At 37.0% G+C, this 21,961-nt stretch overlaps 1 protein-coding gene across 2 annotated transcripts in view; it reads right to left on the reverse strand.

Moving 5' to 3' along the window:
- The window catches only part of SLC37A3 (solute carrier family 37 member 3), an 85,532-nt gene that overhangs the window by 44,159 nt on the left and 19,412 nt on the right, over window positions 1-21,961 (reverse strand). For both annotated transcript variants that reach the window (XR_473139.2, XM_001367948.4), the window contains exons 6-13: window positions 21,690-21,835; window positions 19,001-19,097; window positions 17,263-17,347; window positions 15,135-15,307; window positions 11,141-11,282; window positions 9,893-9,994; window positions 9,264-9,311; window positions 4,627-4,778 (exon numbers count right to left, since the gene is read on the reverse strand). Coding sequence is in view for 1 of the 2 variants with exons in the window: in XM_001367948.4 (XP_001367985.1) it covers window positions 4,627-4,778; window positions 9,264-9,311; window positions 9,893-9,994; window positions 11,141-11,282; window positions 15,135-15,307; window positions 17,263-17,347; window positions 19,001-19,097; window positions 21,690-21,835 (945 nt within the window). In the remaining variant the exon portion in view is untranslated. The remainder of the gene's footprint in view (window positions 1-4,626; window positions 4,779-9,263; window positions 9,312-9,892; window positions 9,995-11,140; window positions 11,283-15,134; window positions 15,308-17,262; window positions 17,348-19,000; window positions 19,098-21,689; window positions 21,836-21,961) is intronic.

Consider the following 21,961-nt stretch of genomic DNA (forward strand, 5'->3'; position numbering starts at 1 on the left):
ATCCAAAATTAGATGTAATACTCTCTACTTAGTTTGAAAAGCATAAGGTAGATTGGATTATCATCTCCCTTGTACTAGACACTATATTTTGATTAAAACTATGACTAAGATCATGTTAGCTTTTTTGAATTGAATAAGCAAAACTTAAAATTGGACTAAGATTTTTGGGACAGCCTATATTCTAAGACAGTAACTGAAGTAAGTTGAGTTCTAGCATTTAGCACAGTGTGGCACATAGTAGTTGCTTAATAAATGTTTCTTGACTGATTAAAGGTTATAGCTTTATAAGAAAAATCTATAGCAAATTAAATAATGTAACTATTGGCTTTTATGTGTTCCTCCTCTTATGCCAAAGAAAGATTTTCACCAATGAATTTACCAGTTCTAAATCCCAATTTATCACCATTAAGTCTGTTTCTCTGAAGGTGCAGCATCACTAAGAAATCCACAGTAATTGATGTTTTCCTATGACACAAGAGTTCTTAGGAAAGTTTTTTGTTCCTAAAAAAGCCATGTGCCCTCTGACAAAGGTCTAATTACTCAAATTTATAGAGTTAAAGCAATTGTACAAAAAACCAAGCCATTCTCCAATTGATAAATGGGCAAGGGACATGAATAGGCAGGTTTCAGCCAAAGAAATCAAAACTATTAATAAGCACATGAAAAAGTGCTCTACATCTCTTATAATCAGAGAGATGCAAATCAAAACAACTCTGAGGTATCACCTCACACCTAGCAGATTGGCTAACATGACAGCTATGGAAAGTAATGAATGCTGGAGGGGATGTGGCAAAGTAGGGACATTAATTCATTGCTGGTGGAGTTGTGAACTGATCCAACCATTCTGGAGGGCAATTTGGAACTATGCCCAAAGGGTGATAAAAGACTGTCTGCCCTTTGATCCAACCATAGCACTGCTGGGTTTGTACCCCAAAGAGATAATAAGGAAAAAGACTTGTACAAGAATATTCACAACTGAGCTCTTTGTGGTGGCCAAAAATAGAAAAATGAGGGGATTCCCTTCAATTGGAGAATGGTTGAACCAATTGTGGTATATTCTGGTGATGGAATACTATTGTGCTAAAAGGAATAATAAAGTGGAGGAATTCCATGGAGACTGGAACAACCTCCAGGAAGTGATGCAGAGTAAAAGGAGCAGAACCAGGAAAACATTGTACACAGAGACTGATACACTGTGGTACAATAGAACATAATGTACATCTTCCATTAGTGTCAATACAATGTCCCTGAACAGTCTGCAGGGATCCAGGAGAAAAAAACACTATCCACAAGTAAAGGACAAATTGTGGGAGTAAAAACAACAAAGAAAAGCAACTGTTTGACTACCGGGATTGAGGGGACATGACTGAGACTCTAAATGAACACTCTAATACAAATACCAAAAACACGGAAATGGGTTTGAATCAAGGACACATGTGATACCCAGTGGAATCGTGCATTGGCGGGGGGGGGGGGGGGGATGATCTTTGTTTCCAAGGAATATTGTTTGAAAATGACCAAATAAAATACTGTTTAAATTGGAAAAAAAAATTGATAGATTGTTGTCTCAGAAAATAAACACACACACACACACACACACACACACACACACACACACACACACACACACACAAGCCATGTGCCTGATACAGGATGAGCCAAACTGATCTAGGCTTTCCCTAGACAGCCATGAGATAGCTCATGAAGCTTTCAGAATGCCTCCATTAACTTAAGAAACAAGAAAGGATGATTTTCAGAAGCTCAAGACTCTCCCTCAAGACACCAATGGAGAAGATCATAGGATTACCAGTTTATATCTAGAAGGAACCTTAGCAACCATTAAGTTCATCCCACTTTATTTTATAGATGAGGAAACTGAAGCAGAGTTTAAATGATTTTTTCAGGGTGGTATAGCTAGTTTAAGTCTCTGAGGTAGGAATAAAAGGAACAACTTAAAGCTACCTGGGATGATGTTTCGTCAGAGGCAAATATCATACTATACTGGCAACTGAAGCTTTTCAAAAAATAAGACTAATCCATCTCTGACAGTTCTTGTAAATAATGTAGTTGGGAGGTAAAGATTGAATTTAAACTAAAAATAAAACACTATAGGAGTAAGGTTGAATTGAAATTCTTAGGTCCAAATAATAATGAAAAGGGGGTGGGAGAAAGAGGCTAATTTTTATATTTGGACAAGGGAAGGACTCTAAAAATAGACACCACAGTTCACCTGTCTCAGGTTGAAAAGGCTTTTCTGAATACAGGTTGGCATTTTAGGTTTATGTCAGACGAAAGCTCTGGAAATAGTCTAATGTTCTTCCACTTCTCCCTATAGTAACTAATATAGGAGAGTCTTATATCCTCTCTGTTGTGAAACAAGTCCTTTCAAGAAGAATTTAATACATTTAGCTAGAAAATAAAGAAAGGAATTCTAGTGGGAGGCAAAAATTCTACCACTGAACAAACAATGCAAATGTCTTTCTTCATAGATCCAAGGGGCAAGAAGGCATATGGGGGGATTCTGAGAAAAGTTCTTCCTTTTAAGACTTCTGTGACAAAAGGACATATAAGGTTTACCTAGTGATACTATTGCAGGCTATGTTAATATTATCCAAAAAAAAAAAAAAGAAGATGGATCCCCCAAAGCCCAATTAGCCAGGACTGCAATTTGAAAAGTCCTCAATTCCTTCTAAGATGATACCTCTACCACCACTGCAATATGTTCTAAAGAGGACCTCATCTGATCCCAGGCTGAAGTTTGAAAAGGCTTCTGTTTCCACATATTTTTATTTGAAAAGCTAGATTCTGGCCTTTAGAGTTCAGTATTTCAGTACATGTGTGCTTGTCAGTCCTTCCTTTTTTTTTCACCTCAGTGAAGCTGGTTCATCCATTTCTAACTCATTCTAACACACCACATGAGCTCCCATCCTATTATTCTACTTCTCTTGCTTCTGGCATTCATCTCCTTTCTACTTCCTGTCCAATGTTTCCATTATCTCTGTAACTCAAGCCTCCACTTCTTTGCTACCTCCATCTGAATCTTCATACCCATCTCTCTCATCTTCTCCCATCAACCCCAACTTGGCATCATCTTTTGCTTCTCTCAGTCTTTCCTCCTCTCACCTTATATTCACGACTTAGTCCTAAAGGAAATATACAGATCTTCTCCCAAAGACAATGTATCTTAAAATACTTTCTCTCTCATGGAGGTCTCATTTTCTCCCACCCCTCAGAATTCAATAGGAAATATTTTCCTATGCCATGCCTCATCGAATTGCCATCACTCTCAGTTTCTCATCAGGTAACTGCCATCATTTGTTTTCCCATTATGTAGAAGTCATTCATCCACAATATTCTCTTTGAATAACTGATACTGGTAACTATTTCGCCTTTGGGCTCATTTCTAGTTTCTTTGATAATATCAGCACTTGGATCACATTCTAAGCTTAGGATACTGACAAGACATCCAATGAGAATGAGCAACAAAATTTAAAGATATGGGACTAAAGCTTAAAAGAGGTATTAAGGATGGATACATAGATTTGGGAGTCATCTGCACAAAGATAATAGATGAATCCATGGGAATGAATGAGATCAGCAAAGGAGAAAGAACAGGAAGGAAAGAGGGTCAAGGTCAGAGCCTTAGGGAACACCATACATGATTAGGGGATCAGAAAGAGAAGTGGTTACAGAGACAAAAGGAAAGTCAAGAAAGAATAATGTCAGAACACTGGGAGGAGAGAAGGGAGGAGAAAATGTTCAACATCAAAAATCACAGTGACATCAAAGAGAATAAAAACTAAGAAAATAATATCAGCTGGATCATAGTATGCATGATCAGAATTGGTTGCCTTGCTGATGGGCTTGGCATAAATTTTTATAACTAGAAGGGTTCAGTGGGAGCAAAGAAGTGCTGGTTGTGGGGGGAGAAGGATGAGGGGAAGCAACTAGTCAATAAAAATAAAAGGCAAGGACTTTCATTAAACAAGAAAAGCTCATTGAGCTTAGAAACACAGATCACTGTTCACTTTTGGAAGAGCTGTGTCAGTAGCGTGATAGGAACGAAATCAAGATTATAAGGAAGTAAGTAATGAGCACTAGTAAAGAGATGGAGACAACCAGCAAAGACAACTCTTTTAAGGAGTTTGGCAGTAAAAGGGAAGAAAATATAGCATGTGAGCATGTGAGAATGACAGAATAGGTGAGGGCTAAGCATGTCTATAGGTAGCAGGGAAGAGGCAGGAAGAGAATGACCGATAAGAGAAAGACCCTTTAGGAGGTGGGAAAAGATGAGTCCAAAAGGACAAAAAAAGGAGTTTAGCCTCGCAAGGAAGTGGGACACCTTGTCCTCAGAGGCTAGAATGAAGAAGAAAAAAGGTTATGGAAGACTCATGATAGAGAAAAAGAACAGGATGAGGAATATATCTAAATGGAACTGTTGTGGTGGAAGGTGGTAGGGATTAGGCTTTTTCCACAAATTATAAGTTTTTGACAGCAATGAAAATAAAAAGCTGAACATCTCTAGGATACTGAAGGAGCAACATATATCTACTACAGATGAATTTTCCATCTTCAGAGAAACATTTAATAGGCTTGAACATTAAACTTTTCTTTTGTTAATCTCACCTGGCCCATTGCTGCTCCAATACTCCCAGTTCCATCAACAATTCCTGTAACCGTGGCCAAGGCTTCACTGCTTCCCTGTACCAGCTCCTGGTGACCCAAATCCGCAGAAATAGCAGCACTAATCATATTAGAGGGTCCTCCAATGAAAAACCCTAAAAATGTAAACAGAATAGTTCCTTATAAGTCACAGTAAGAAAAGCAAGTAGATGAGGAGGGAGGAGAAGTGTTTATATAGCACTACTATGTGCCAGGTACTGTGTTAAATGCTTTCTAAATCATCTTACTTGATTTTCACAACCACTGAAAGGCAGATGTTGTTAGGCTAACCCCTAAAATCCCACCCATATCCTCTAACAGAAAGGCATTAAAAAATAATGAGGCAAAACATGAGGGCAAGATTTTCAGCACTTTGATGTCTCTTTTTAGAGGTCCCTCTGCTAGATACTAAGGCGAATATAGCATGCCTGAAAAAATATTCATTAAGAACTTACTATGTGCCAAACACTGTGCAAAGCACTGGAAATGCAAAGGGAAAGTGAGGATAGTCTTGCTATTGAGAGTTCAGATTTGAATAGCTACAAGTCAGATAGAGTGAACTCCTGGTCCTCAGGGTACAGTGGCAAAGCAGAAGCCGATGTACGGAGGAGGCAGGTTTGCAGCCCTGCAACAACCTCTCGAGGGCACCTGGTCAACAGTTGGCACTGGTGGTGACAGGGATGGTGGTACTCTTCTCCCCAGGTAGGGGCTATGTCACCATCAGGGTCTGAGTGCTCCTTTAGATTATTTTGCTTTTTTAGCTAGTGTGTTTGACGTGCTTGCCCAAGAAGCAGTATTAAATATAAGAAAGATGGTCCTTGCATTCAAGGAGTATATATGTGGTGGGAGAGTATGAAAGGAGTAAGGACAAGGTAAGACAAAAGAATGGCATGTCATGTGTACAAATACAAATAAAGTAATAACACTAAGAGAAGAATGCAGGTGAGATACAATAGGGCTGGAGAACTGATAGGGGAACCAGAGAAGGCTACACTGAAGGAGGGGCATTTGAGCTGGGCACTGAAGAATAATTAAAATTTCAATGGAACATGTGTGGGGGAAGGACACTGTAGGCAGTAGAAACGGCATAAGCAAAAGCAGGAATTAGATGGCCTCTTAAGGCCTCTTTTAGCACTAAATCTAAAACCTTATTGTCCTATGAGCATACGAAAGTAAGAAAACAAGGGATATGTATGGAGAATAGCAAAATGGAAACCTGGGTAAAAATAAAATGAGTAATGTATGGTGATGTTGAAAAGTAGTTTGGAGTCCTACTGTGGAAGGCTCTATATCAGTGGTTCTCAACCTTTCTAATGCCGTGACCCCACAATACAGCTCCTCATGTTGCAGTGATCCCAAACCAAAAAATTATTTTGGTGGCTACTTCGAAACTGCAATTTTGCTACAGTTATGATTCGGAATGTAAATACCTGATATGCATTATGTATTCTCATTGCTACAAATTGAGAGGTTGAGAACTGCTGCTCTATATGAATCCTAAACTCCTTTCTTAAAGAGTATATGAAAAGGGCAGCTAGGTGGCTCAGTGGATTGAGAGCCAGACCTAGAGATAGGAGGGTATGGGTTCAAATCTGACCTCAGTTTCTAGCTGTGTGACCGTGGGCAAGTCACTTAGCCCTAATTGCCTAGTCCTTACTGCTCTTCTGTCTTGGAACTGATGCTTAGTATTGATTCCAAAATGGAAGATAAGGGCTTAAAAAAAAAAATCATAAAAATCTGAATAGGAAGTTATCGGATCATCCTGGGCTTCCTCCCTCAGTTTGCTAAAGCCCCAAAGAGATATCCCATCCAAGCAAACAGTTCCACTGTTTACTGATTGATTGACCAAAGATTATTTTCTATATTTCCAAATGAGTATCTTAAAAAGTTTATTTCAGAGCACTTTTTATATACTGCTTGCTCCTATATTCTGTAAAGCACAAAAATTTTAGTTACAACTCTTGAGTAAGCATTAGAGAACAAGAAATTTTACTGGCTTTTCCAATTTGGTCACAGCTTATTGTCAAAAACACAACATAAATCTATTTTAAAAACCCAGTTATAGACATTTTTATAACTAAAATGATTCAAAGACCAATAGCTGATCTATTTTAAGCAATAGTTAATATGAGAAAGTTCCAGTAAAATGAAATAATGTGGATAGCTCCTTGCATGTGCTTCAATAGGATCTGATCTACTTCACTAGGACATGGAACAGCTCAATTTAGTAGCAGTGCCCTATGACTGCTTCACTGACAATCCTCTCTTTTTCATATGAAACATGTTAGTTTCTTCTTGACTTCATCAGAAAAGAGAGAAACGTACATTCCACAGAAAAAAGGAATTAAAACAGGCACGTGGAGATGATGTTCCTCAGGAATTGGTGGTGTACGAGCAACAGCTCTTGAGGGAAAAAAAGCTTCTGGTGTACCTGGAAGGCTGAATCTGTGGCAAGGACAAAGCAAGTGTATGTAAGGATTTATGCAGCAGAGGAAGGAAGTTTATATACCAGGTTTCTGGAATGGGGCACATGTTTGTCATGTGGCTGTTTATCTTTAAAATCCTCATGAAGTTTGTAAGACTTGAATAGGTTAGTTTAGCACACTAGATAAATAAAAACCACTTTATGGTTCCTCTTTTTTCCTCTCGGTCATAGGCATTTGTCAGTCCTACAAACCCAGAGTTCACATTTCTGTTCAAGGTTCTCACTGTTCATTATTTCTGTCTCACTCTGAAGTAAAAGATTGTAATGAAGATGTCTGAACAGATTTGCCTTTAGATGTCTATTATAGCCAGTATCTATTATGCCTATAACTTTCTTGCTTCAGAGCAGAGTATGGGTTTTTTGAGCTGGAAAAATAGCTTCATTTTACAGATAAAGAAACTGAGGATCAGAAATATTAAGGATTTTGTTTGAGGTCAGTGTCATCTAATGGATTATCAATGTTTAAAATGTGCTAGAACCTTCAACGAATCTTACATTTGAAAGTGAATTTGAGGAAGTGTATATGCCAACATGAGTATTTGAATGTGAGAAGGATTATGTTCTGGGTCATGGGTGGTAGTAAACATTAACAATTGAGGCCACCAAGAAAGAAATGATTGTGACTGTTCCAAAGATGAGAATCCTAAGGTGCAAAGACAACAGTGCAAAGGAAAGATTGTCTAGCCTAACCTGAATCCAAGCCCAGGAGATCTACATAGGGTTCATGTCTTACGGCTTCAGTTTACTTATCTATGAATCAAGGGGCTATAAGAGAAAAACCAATGGATTTGTAGTGGGAGGATGTAGGTTCAAATCCTAGTTCTGCATTTACTGAATATTCTTGAGAAAATCAATTCCCTCTCCACATCTCAGTTTATCTATCTTTAAGTGGCCAGATGATCTCTCAGGCAGGTTCTAGCTATAAACTGGTTGCTGGGCTGAAAAGATGAGAACTTGAAAGGGATATCACTACTTTTGTCTTGTGACAGGAGAGAAAAGTCAGGAATTGTTTGACACGTGCTCTTTTGGGGAGAACAGAGTTCAAATGTTCAAAAGATAAATATCCTATGGCCTAAACGGCTATGAGGAAGGCCATACCAGGAAGGCATGGAAACTGGAGAGAAATCTATGTAAACTAAGGAAACAAGCAAGAAATAAGGGCAGTGGGACTATGGATACACAGAGAATTTGTTCATTTAGATTTTTTAAAGTCATACCTAAGACTTAAGAAAGAGCAGAAAAAACCAACCAGGTCTTAAAATAACAACAACAACAAAAAAACAACTATCAAGTCACAAGATAATCTGGGTCTTCAGTGCAGACATTTTTCTCAGAGTTTGACTGTACCTCAGACTATGTGTGACAGCTCCACATCTCCTTAATCCACCCAAGCTCACCATCTGCCAGTCACGCCTTCCATATACTCCCCTCCTACACTTCCTAATTCTCCAGAACAAAATTCTCTTCCCTCCTGACCTCTCCCTACTTGATTGTCCCCCATTAGAATGCAAGTTCCTCGAATGTAAGGAATGTTTCTTTTAAAAAAATATTTGTATCTCTGATACAAGTACCTAAACACAGTACACAATTAAATGTTTTTCATTAATACATTTGAGGCTGACAGCTACTTTAACTTTTCCCAAAGGAATTCTGAAATTCTCTAATAATGTCTCCATAAGGGCAGGATTGCGTAGAAAGCTTTTGTGTTGTTTTTTTTTTGAGTAGTTTCCATCCCCCTCTCCCCACCTCCTGTTTAGAGGGCAATGAATTCCCTTCAAGTCCCCAGCAGGTTATTTCCTTTTATTTAGCCCTCAGCAGGACTGGTTTCTCCTCTGAAACATTAACATTTGGAGCAGCAATAACTGATTTGGAAAAAGTTTCCAAATCAATAAACCACTAACTCAGAGATTAGTCCTGTATCAGTAGGAATCTTGTGCCTTAATTGGACAAATCACCATACATTTGCAGAAACATAATCTGGATGGGTACATAACTTTTTCTCACTTATATCAACAGCTACCATTAAACAGATTTGTAACATAGTCCAAATTACCAAATGAGCATGTATATATATCTAGTACTGATATTACAATGAGCTTGATCAAGAGTATCATACCTGTTACAGTCATTAGAAATGCATTAATAGCCTTATTGTTTGGAGAACCTGCAAAAGATAATGTTATGTTAACTAACATGTTCCATCTGCCACAATCCAGCAACATTAAGACCTAACACTACATAAAGCTCACAAGCACAGCGAGTTAGTTGATAAGATCCGCCCTCCCCTCCCCCTAACTTTTTTGGGTGGGAAAACTTCTGTCTCTTGTTCAGAGTCATAAGCAACAAGACTTCTATAAACCAAGAAGGAACTGCTCTCCCACCTCAACATTACCTTCAACCACATATACCACACCTACTAATTACGCCTCTCTTCTTTTGAAACCTCGGGCCCTTTATTGCTTTATTGGCTGCAATGTGGTCTCTCTGGAGCCTTTCCTTAAACAAAGCACGTATGCTAGCAAGAAAGCTCTTTTTTAAAAAATCAACAAAGCAGATGAGATGATAGTTTCCTCTACAACAAAAACAAAACTACATGATGATGGTTTTTCCAGACATTTACAATCAGCTGCAAAGGCACTATATTATCCCTCTGTAGCCTGCTTCAAGGCAAATTCCCCCAAAGTGGCCTCAGATTATCTTTTCCTCAAAGTCCAAAAAAGCACTCTTTGTGCAAGGCATACTCACGGCTATAACCAACAAGGGACCCAATTGCCAGAAGCAGACTCCCAGCTAAGACTGGTGCTCTCTTCTGTAGCATGTCAGAGATGAAGCCTTGTAAAGTTCCACCTTCAAGTACAGAAAATATATACATCTTAGAAACACTCAACTTTATTCAATTGTGTTTTCTAGTTAGTATATAGTTTATAACTAACTTTTCTATAAAGTTTCATCATTAGGATCATTCATAACCTAGCCATCTTAAGGCAAATTGTATGTTTCCTGAACTTTGTTTTTCATTCAGTTCAATAAAAGTCCATCAAGCAAAGAGCATAAATGAAGCAATTATGGCTGGATTGTTCATAGTCGAAGGGCAGCTGAAGTGACCCAAATCCTTCAAATTCAACTTTCACAAACACCTTCTTCTAGAATTCTAGAATATACAAATTCATTCTATTATTTTCTTATCAACAGGTATGGTTGCTATACTATTTTAAATCTCATGGGCACAAAAGCAAGGCTAGGTCTGAAGGTGGCAAAGCTAACTCTTTAGCTTTTGGCCTGAGATTCAATGTAAGTAATTGAAATGGAATAGGATGTCACTTGAGTTGTTTCCTTTTAGGTGCTCAATAACTTTCTGACTTTACCACAATTCTAGGTTCAAACATTATATATAGTGCATTCATGATCTGCTTTAGCTGTATCAGTAATCACCTATTAAAAATGTTTCAACTATTATAAAGAGACTCTTACTTGCCAATTATGCACTGTTTTCATTTCTACCTGAGCCCTGCATCCCCAACCCCTTACAACAAGATGCTTGGAATAAAACCCTTGTGGAACATTCAGGAAGTTTCCCCACTGTTATTATTTTATTCCTGCTCCTGTAATCTGTAGCTAGGTCATTACTTTGCCTTTTTCTGAGAAGGCTGAGGAAAATGAACATACTCTTTTGACCTCTGATTTAAAAATACAAAGAATTATAGTGCTCTGAAACAGCACTGGATGGAAGGAAGGGACTACTATATTCAAAGAATAATATGAATTTTTAAAAACTACTACCCAACAAGCTAAGATAGGGGAAAAGCCTAATCAATAAGAGAGCAAGAGAGTCTCAAAAAAATTACAAGGATTCTTTATTTCAATTGTTCCTTTCTCCCTCAACAGAATATGACTGTTTTCTAGAGATGATAACAGGACAAGTTACATTTTAAATTATGTCCAGAACTTTTTTTTAATACTTTGACAAATTAAAAAGACATTTCCTAAACTTACCTATAATTCCTCCAACATCATACCAAATGGAGAGCTTGTCAGCTTCAGCCTCTTTCCATCTAAAGTTGTTGCTCAGATAAAAGGGCAGCCAGAAGAAGAAGGAATAATTCACTAACTTCAAGCAGGCATAGGCCAAAGAATACTAGAAAAAATATTCAGCAACCAATGAGGAATAAAAATACAAAAAGGCAACTTGGTAGTTTTTTATATGGTCTTGTTAAGGTGTCCAATAGTATTTTAAATTAAACACTTCAACAATCCCTGTTTATCTATTTTTAATTCATCCTTCACCAACAGCCCCTTTCCCCTCCAGCTTCTAGAGAAGCATGAGAATGTGATATATCATTTCTATAGAATATACATATGTTCATTTTGCATTTGCCCTCCTGCCCTGCTACTCCCTTCAGGCTTCTAAGTGGAGTACTCACATCAGATATTGGAGCCACTGGGGAATGGCACATGTATAATCTATACTTTGATTAGAAAAATTAGTATATACTCCACAGCAAGCATATGCCACAGATAAGTGAACCAAATAAACCACACTGCTTTTATTAACAGTAGCCAATTATCTTGATTGACTATTTCCTTAAAAATTACATAATAGCTATACTTGTATAATATGGCTAAACAACGTAGTTCCCAAGCTGATCACCAGACGCATTAGTTAATAAAAATACTTCTACATAATTATTTCTAAAAGTTTATGGTGCAAATGTTCACTGCCAATCCTTCAAACAGAATACAAAAATATCTTAACAGGTATTGGCTCTCCTTTGAGGGGAAAGTTATAACTGTCTCAAAATAAGCTAGAGATAAGACTTCAATGTCCAATAAAAATGGCTGTCAGAAAAACCTAACATTTAGCATCCAAGAAGATGAGAGGAACAGGCAGATTCAATTCAGGACACATCTGACTTAATCTTGTTCCTGGAGCTATGAGTTATTCCCTCACTAAAAGGAGGTTCTCTCTCCCTCTCCCCAGCCAAACCTAAGTAACCTTTGTCATTCTGTCCAGACTAGCTATTACAAACACAATGGATAGAAGTTAACTAGGTTCCCTTTAAATCCTTACATCCATAGTCACTAAAATGAAAATTTGTCAAGGACAACTGATAGAGAGGAAGGGTTTGATATTTAGTCATGAAGAAATTAAATCATTATTTTCTGAATTTAAATTATGTGAACATGTAAATTGTTTCTTGATGTTTCATAACATCATTCACTTTCACTTGCTCAATTCTAATTTTTAAGAAATTATTTTCTTAAGTAAGCTTTTGGATCTCCTTTTTCCATTTGGCTAATTCTACTTTGTAAGAAGTTTCTTTTCTTCACTGAATTTTTGTGCCTCCTTTACCATTTGATCAATTCTGCTTTTTAAAGTGTTATTTCCTTCTTGTATTACTTTCATTTCTTTTTCCCATTTTTCCTTTCTTCCTCTCATCAAATTTTTTAAATCTTTTTTGAGCTCTTCTGAGAGCCTGAGACCAATCCCCATTTTTCATTGAAGTTTTGTGCATAACTGCTTTGTTTTCATTATTCCCTTCTGGGTATATGCTTTGCTCTACTTTGTCTCCATAATTTTTTATGGTTGGGTATTTTTTTGGATGTTTGCTTGTTTTCCCGGGCTTTTTCTTGACTTTTAGTTTTATTTTAAAGGTAGGCTCTATGAGAGGAGCAGAACCAGGAGAACATTGTACACAGAGACTGATACACTATGGTATAATCGAATGTAATGGACTTCTCCATTAGTGGCAATGCAGTGATCCTGAACAACTTAGAGGGACTTATGAGAAAAAATACCATCCACATTCAGAGGAAAAACTGTGGGAGCAGAAACACAGAAGAAAAAACAACTGCTTGAATACATGGGTTGAGGGGATATAGCTGGGGATGTAGACTCTCAAGCAGTGGTTCTCAACCTTTCTAATGCCTTGACCCCGCAATACAGCTCCTCATGTTTCAGTGACCCCAAACCAAAAAATTATCTTGGTGGCTACTTCAAAACTGTAATTTTTCTAGTTATGATTCGGAATGTAAATACCCGATATGCATTATGTATTCTCATTGCTACAAATTGAGAGGTTGAGAACTGCTGCTCTAAATGAACATCCTAGTGCAAACACCAACAATATGGAAATAGGTTCTGATCAAGGACACAAGTAATACCCAATGAAATTGCACGTTGGCTACGGGAAGGGTGGGTGGAGGGGAGGGAGGGAAATAATGTAGTTATTATAACCAAGGAATAATGTTCTAAATTGACTAAATAAATTAATTCAAATAACAAAAAATAAAAATAAAGGTAGACTCTATTCCCAGTGTAAAAGGAACACTTTCTAGACCTTCAGTTATTTTCTGGTTACTAGTTTCAATTCTTCCAAGGTGGTATGATAGTTTGTGGGCTAAGCTCTGAAAGCCACCTCCCACTGCTAATTCAGTCTTCCTAAAGGCTTGCTGTTGATTTACAAGGCTAGGCACACTGTCAGGAATCAGGGCCTCACTTTGGGCTTGTGCTGGTACTCAAGGGCCTCTTTGCAGCTTTGCACTGGTTAGATACATTGGGGGGTAGAGAACATTTGAAGGGTGGGCATGGAAGTGCTCTACTATTGGCTTAAGTAGGGGCTCAAGGTCTTGCTGCTGGCCCAGTTCTAGGTCCAGAATCTCTAGGGCCCTTGCTGCTCTCCTCTTACTCCAGTGAAAGTTATTTTCTGCAGAAGAATTGCCTCATAACATCCCTGTTTTGAAGATTTATTTTAAGGTTGTTTGGAGGGCATTTTCAGAGCTTCAGGTACTCCTACCTCTACTCTGCCATCTTAGCTCTATTTCCCAGCTTCATTATCACGAACAAGTAAATTTGTAGGAAATAATACTTATAAGTTTTAGTATAGTACGTAACTCTAGTTAAACAATACCTAATAGCATATGGGTTGGGAAGCTCAATTAAAAAAAAAACTATCTCTGCTCTATTTTACTTCTATTATCATCATTATTAACAATATAACAGGAGGCAGATGGGTGGCTCAGTGAATTGAGAGCCAGGCCTAGAGATGGGAGGCCCTAGGTTCAAATCTGGTCTCAGATACTTCCCAGCTACGTGACCCTGGACAAATCATTTTGCCCCACTGCCTAGCCCTTACTGCTCTTCTGCCTTAGAACCAATACACAGTACTGATTCTAAGACAGAAGGTAAGGGTTTGGAAAAAACAAACAAACCCATAATATAACAATAACTAATATTTACATATACAGCACTTTAAAGTTTGCAAAGATAATATATCATCACATTTAATTGCCACTAGGAAATTAAAATTTGTGTTTAGGTAGTAATTCATACTTAACCATCTAGGTGAAAATAATTGCTCCCATTGTTTGGTAAAAAAAATAATAATGGAATTAATGAATGTGGTTGAGACCAGTGCAATCTGGTCTTCTGTAAATGTTAAACCTCCATGGAAAGCTATAATGCCACTTTCTATTGATAAAGGAGTCTTATTCCAAAAAGTTCAAGAGCTTTAAAATTCATCCTAAAATTCAAAAGCAAATAATTTAATGTGATGTGCTAGGAAAACAGGGAATTATAGTTATTTCACAGTGCAAGAAGGAACTAAAAAGCAAAGACAAATTGAGTGACCTACTCAGGCTTCCCAGAAAGTTAGTTGGCCAAGTTGGAAACATGACCTAGATTTTTTTTTATTTCCATTGCAGTGCTTAAAATTCCAAAATATCAAAACCAAAACTGACTAAAGGGATTTAGTTGGAAAGGGTTTCCTAACTCTCTTCCACTACAAAGGCTGTGGTGACACCAGAATGCATCCCCCAAAACCACAGTGCAATATTGTGGTTTAAGGAAACAAGGCAAAAAACTCCCAATCTTTCTGGGATGACGGTGAAGAGAAGAGAAGCACTCAAAGATGTTGCCAAACATGAAGCCAGACAGTGCTGATCATCGAGGTAAGTACCAAATGGCAGACACAGATGAAGCAGTCCTTACCAGAATAACTCCAGGAAGGCAACAAGCCTGGTAAAAGCTGATTGCCTTTGGCTGATGGATTGTACTGACTTCTTGGATTGAGTAATTGGGCTCATGATCCTCACTTTCATTATTAATTAATGGTCTACAAGGATCATCTTCAGAACTTTCTTCTTTCTCAATCTCTGGAAGACCTAAAATATATGAAGATATGGTCCCAAAGCACAAAGTTATATATTCACTATTATATATTGATCTTTATTCTATTCCCACATACTAATTTACCAATGATTCTTTTAATGAGAAGTTAAGTTAAAGTGACTTAAGAATGAAAAAAAGCAGAACTAAAGGAATGATAAATACATTAACTAGAACTGTTAAACAACAATAGCAAAATCCAAATTATATACATAGTAAAGAGGTCAAAATGGACGATGCAGTTTATGTTCAAGTAACTATATAATCACTTTAAGGAATGGATGAATAAATGGCAAACAGCTAAAGTCTAAAGACACACATAAAATCATTTACAATCTTCAGTTTGGAGGTTTTTCATCTTGCATGTTCATTGTTCTTATTTGCTGTTCTTGTGCCCTTGATTGAAAGCCTTTGCTTAAATTAAATTTAGTTTCTAAAAAGATAAAACATTTATAGGATAAGTAATGTCTGTGTGTCACTGATTTCTTTTAGGGTTGTTGTAACTGAATAAATGTCTGATGTAGATGAGCAATCTCTATTCCTGTAAACTAACCGGATAATTTGTATTGTTGCTTGATGTTAAGAGCCTAATAAAACATTTTTTAAAAAGAGACCTAAACTGATGATTTACTCACTGGAATTTCATGAACTCTACAACAAGGGAGTGTTCTAACACTCACAGGGAATAATGAAGTAATGATAATCTAATTTTAATTAGACGATTTTGAGGAACATTCTATTTTCTTACTTCTCAACTTTCCTTCTTATTGGCTGCTGTGGTCCTGAAACAGTTGAATGATATAACAGCTGGGAAAGACCCACTTGGGTAAACACAAAACATCAATAAGGGAAAGCATCCCCGTATTTAATAAAATCCAGTGGCTCTCTATTCCCTCCAGGATTCATTTTTTTGGCATTCAAAGCCCTTTATAAACTCGGCCCTTGCTTCCTGTGAGTCTTCTTACACAGTACTACCACCTCCTCCCCACCAATACACATACTCTATAGCTCAGTAACACTGGCCTCCTTGCTATTCTTTACAGGGCACTCTTATCATTGACTTTTTGCCTTTTCTCCAGTGCCTAGAAAGCTCTCTTTCCTCCCCTCCAAATCCTGGCTTCAGCCTCAGCTAAAATCTCAGCTTCTATTGGAAGCTTTCCACGGTCCCCTTAATTCTTTCCAGTTTACCCTGGCACATGTGCATGCGTGCGTGCGTGCGTGTGTTATGTTTGTGTTATAGCTGTTTACAAACTAGCTTCCCAATTGGAATATAAGTTCATTAACGGCAAGAATTATTTTTGCCTTTGTTTGTGCCTCCAGTACTCAGTCTGATACCTGCCACACACCAGTTAACTAATAAACGCTTACTATCTACCAAATTGAGCCCAGTGTGATGGAAACAAAACTGGCTTCAGAGTCAAAGGATCCAAGTTGGAGTCTCCATTCTGGAGCCTCTCTGGACCTTGGTTTCTTCTATAAAACTACAAGGACTGAACTAGATGACATTCAAAGTCCCTTCCAGATCTGAAATGTCTTCTGAACAAAAAATTCTTATGTCTTTAAGATACTGAGAATAACCCATCTAGGTAGATATAAAGTAGAGATTATGTAGCTTTTTTCTAGGTAATGTTCAACAGTTATTATACTATTCCTATTTGGAAGAGAATTATAAATCATACAAATTCCTTACTGCTATCTTAAGAATCTGTAGATTATACATCAGCATTCTCTCTTTTCAAACCCTTTGAGTGCCAATGATGTCTTTCTGTTGTTTCACCATCACCAAAAGGGGCAGTGGCACAATTTTTACAGCAAACCAAAACTGGGCCTCCAAGCAGTAGAACAGATTTCATAATTTTTTCCTTTCCAGGGGAATAAGTATTTAAAATCCCCGTCATGGACTTCCCCTAATAGTGAGGAACTCTGAACAAATCAAATTACTTCTCCTTACCAATTTCTTCTGGAGATATCAAAAGTCCAAAGAAGATAATGATTCCACCAGCAAACTGTACTGATGCTGTTAACAAGAAAGCATACTAGAGGAAAAAAAAAGAAACAAAAATATTTTGTTATAAACCCACAAGTTATTTATTAAGCAACTACACTAAACTCAAAATTATGTTAGGTCCTCTGGAAAACTTAAAAAATATGCCTCTTCCCCTCAACCTTACATTATAATTGGATGAGAAAAGATCTACATACATGAAAGAGATTAGTATGAGATAGCTCATAATCAATTGACCAACTTCAATCTGGGATCTATGAATTTATTTTTAAAGTATTTTGATAGCTATACTTATATTATACTTATATTATTTTGATAACTATACTTATATTAGTTTCCTTTGTATTCTTATGCATTTTATTTTTGTGCATATGAAAACAGTATTCTGAGAAAGGGTCCAGACTGCCCAAGGGATCCATGACCCAAAAAAACAGTTAAGAACCTCCATGGCCAGATTAGGGAGAATATATAGTAATTACATAAGAATCTTAGAATATGATTAGAGATTAAGGAGTCACTATCTTAATTTAAATATTTTTAAGTGAGAAAAATGCTATAATGAAAAAGCATATCATAAGTATAATGGCAATGTGAACTGGCTTAGTGTAAAAGACTTTTAAGTCAGGTTACTTGACTGCAGATCTGATACTCATCAGGTCCATAAACATGAACAAACCACAATCTGACAGTGTCTCCAATTTCCCATTTGCAAAATAGGTATAATACTACTTGCAATAGCCACCTCACAAGTTTACTGTAAGGGGATCAGGAAACCTTTTATTATCATTAATTTGCCAATTTAATGGTGGAGGAAAGGTGGTCTACTGAAGAAAAGACTAGAAACCAAAAGATTAATTAGGAAGCCATTATACTAATCCTGAAATAAGGTGATATAATAAGAAATAGTGGTGCCATCCACTCTCCAATGGATAAATGTTGAAAAGAATAAGCAATTTTCAATCAACACCCATACTACAAAAAAAGTTCCAATCTAATAATTAAAGAAATGCAAACTGAATCAATTCTATCTCAAATGCATCAAATTGGAAAAGATGACAAAGGAAAATGACAATTGGTTTAAGGAGTAATAGTTTTCAGACATAGTGGAGTCAGAGGTAACAGTAAGACATCCAAATAGAGATCTATAAATATGGCATATGAGTTTAAAATGTAGATTTTATCACAGAGATGATGGCTGAAGATACAGAAGGGATATGCCAGTAAGGAAGTGAATATAGTAGAGCAGAAGACCAAGGATTAGTACTTGGAGGAAATGAATTTCTAAAAAGCATAAGAAAAAAGACAGTGAAGAAAAGAAAAAAAATGATCACAGAGATTGGAGAAAAACTGAGTTCAATAATCAAATGTGAAGTTTCAGTATGTTTAAGATTTCTATATGAGCCATTTGGGGGTAGTCGAGGCATGTTGGGGAAAAAAGTCCAAAAGTTTAAAGTGCAGTCAGATTTGAAGGAAGATTTTTTTTTCACTGTTCCTGACTGCAGAAGGAAACATTCAATGACAGAAATACACTAGAATATTTACAAATTGATTATTTTCTAACATAGGTCCTAGCAGAGTTAAAGATTTATAGATGTTCAAATATTCCTACAAAAGAATAGAAGCTGAAGCAGATATAATAGTCTAACTTTTCCCTGGAAGTCCCTTTAATAAAAGAAATACCGACCTCATACCCATACTGCAAAACTGAAGATGCTAGGCATGCTCCCAAAATATTGCCCACTGAGGCACAAGCACTCCAGAGCCCAAAAATAACTCCACGTCTAAGAAAGAAAGATTAGATTAGAAGGAGCTCAAAGATGATTATTAAATGCACATTAGTAAACACCACAATGACTTCCTTCACCCTAAATTTAACTTAAATATTAAAAAAAATGTTTTAGGTGTAATACATTACAATATGTTCACATGAAATTGTTCATTTTACTGTATGCTATAATAAAGTATACTTCTAAAATCAATACAATCATATACTCAGGGAGATTAAATAAGGGGCATCGGGGGTTTAGGAAAGACTAGCACCTCTGCTGTGAAGGCTTACTTGAGTTCCTTTTTCTTTTGCTATCCACCTGCCACCCAGCTTTCACCTGCAGCTCCAAAACACTGTGCTTTGGACACATCCCAGTAAAACTATCTTGTTGGGTAGGATAAACCAAGTGAAGAATAACTGCCAGGCCTCAAACCCACTGATGAGTTAGGATGGGTCTATTCCAGTCATGTGAAGACTTCCTCTGGTGAAATGTGTATGAGAATAATTTGCTCCAAAGGCCATAAAGGTGAAAGAAGCAGGTGCTGCAGAGCACTTAATAAGCAAAGTCAGACAATTAGGGACTACTGGGTAGCTCAGTGGATTGAGAGCCAGGCCCAGAGTCAGGAAAACCTGGGTTCAAATCTGGCCTCAGATACTTCCTAGCTGTGAGACCTTGGAAGAGTGACTTCATCCCCACTGCCTAGCTCTTACCACTCTTCTGCCTTAGAACCAATATGAAGCATCAGTTCTAAGACAGAAGGTAAGGGTTTAAAAAGAAAGTTGGTTAGACATTAATAAAGTCAATGCCATCCACTGTATCCTGGGCCATCACCAATCATCCTGACTTTTGTCTGGACTTTGATGACTGGAAAAGAAAGTGAGGCTGATGACTTTGTGCAACTACTTCACTTAAATCCAATTTATACATGAATCAAAAGACACCACCAGTGATGCCATTTTGGTTCTCTTTGAGTACAAAGGACAACCAACCAACCATGTTCAATAATATACATTTATGAGATACTTCTTAAGTATGCAAAGTAGCAATATAGCTCTTTAATGGACCTCTAGATTTAGAATGTATGTATCAGCCTTTCCTCTCTTCCAATCAGGTGAAATGCAAGAGAAATTAATAAAGTGTTTCAGTTTTGTTTAGGTAACTTTTTTGTATGTAGTATGTCATCATTGATGTTTCCTCTGTGGGTGCTCAGTTAGTGATAAAATATCTGATACTTTCTAGCATCTCTGGGCAGTAAAACCAAAGGAATATGTCGCAGTATTCCTACCTAGGCTTATAAAACCAAGTTCTACTCATTAAAAAAAAAAAGACAGACTGAATTGTTCTAAGAAAACGACTTTGACAAAACAGTTTTGTTAAACCACTTATAGAAAGAATCACAACCATTAATTCATTCTATTCACAAAAGCTATTATTCAACTGAAAATCAACAAGATAACAGTAATATTTGTTCTTTCTCAACCATAATGATAATTACAAAGCAGGAACTATTTCTACCTCTATTTTCAGGTTCTAAAAATGGGGTTTTCAAAATGGGTAAAATAGCAAACACATTTCTTGAAAGCCTATGCTTAGTACATTAAACTACAGAGTTTACAAGCTAAAAATACAGTTCCTATTCAGAAAGTGCTTAAATTACATGTTACATTACATGCGAAAATAGCTTACATGCAACAAAATAAGATACAAAAATATTACCTTTTTTTAACCTAAAACTGGAATGATTTTTTTCAACTTCTGAATGAAATTCACTGGCAAGCAATGAGAAAAAGCAAGTCCTAATATGGGTTGATCAAATTAGAGTCCTTTTTTTCTTTTTTAAACCTTACCTTCATGTCTAAAAATGAATACCAAGTATCACTTCCAAGGCAGAAGTATGGTAAGGATGAGACAATTGAAGTTAAGGAACTTGCCCAGGCACACTGTTAGGAAGTGCTTGAGGCCAGATATGAACACAAGTCCTCCCAACTCCAGGCCTGATGCACTATCCACCATGCAACCTAGTTGCCCCTTACTTTTTTTGTAGTTGATTCACTTCAGACTTGCCTAACTCTTTGTGACCCTATTTGGGGTTTTCTTAGCAAAGAGTGTTTTACTATCTCTTTCCCCATCTCATTTTACAAATAAGGAACTGAGAAAAGCAAAATTAAGTGACTTGCCCAGGGTCACACATCTACGACGTATTGAGGTCAGATTTTAACTCAGCTATTATTGACTCTAAGCCTGGTGCTCCATACACTGTGCCACCTAGCCACCCAGTAGAGGACACAGAAAACCTATAAGACAATTTAATATCTTTCCCCAAACAAAATAACAGGTGTTAGCTTTTTATTAGATTTAAAGATTTTCTTCTTTATCTGGACCTTAAGTATGGGCAATGTACATACATTAATCAATCTAAGTGTAAGGATCTTGTCTATCTGTGAATCTACTTCCTACCAGAAAAGTAGTGTATGTGACTCTACATGTACCTAATAGTAAAAGGCAAGGAAGCTGGAGTGGCTGAGTCTGAACAAGCCTGAGTAATCTAATTTGCTTTATAAAATACTTTAACAGGTAATTAAAAGAAGAAAAAGTGACACTTACCCAGCTTTTCCAAACCAGTTGCCCATAACTGCAACAACACAGGGCCAACCAGTGGACTGCAGGAGGCCATTCAATATCCACAGGGAACAGTAGAACCACTTGTTATAGAAATGAAGCCATTCTGTGAGGGTGCCAAAGCAAAACACCTTAGAAGAGAAAACAAATAGGACAGAGAGAATTGTAATTTTGGCAGATGACAATTTAAATACAACCAAAATTAAATTTCACAGTTTCTACTTGTATCTCATATTGCTGAGCAAGACTACTTGGGT

The sequence above is a fragment of the Monodelphis domestica genome, chromosome 5 (genome assembly GCF_027887165.1).
Source record: "Monodelphis domestica isolate mMonDom1 chromosome 5, mMonDom1.pri, whole genome shotgun sequence".
NCBI lineage: Eukaryota > Metazoa > Chordata > Mammalia > Didelphimorphia > Didelphidae > Monodelphis > Monodelphis domestica.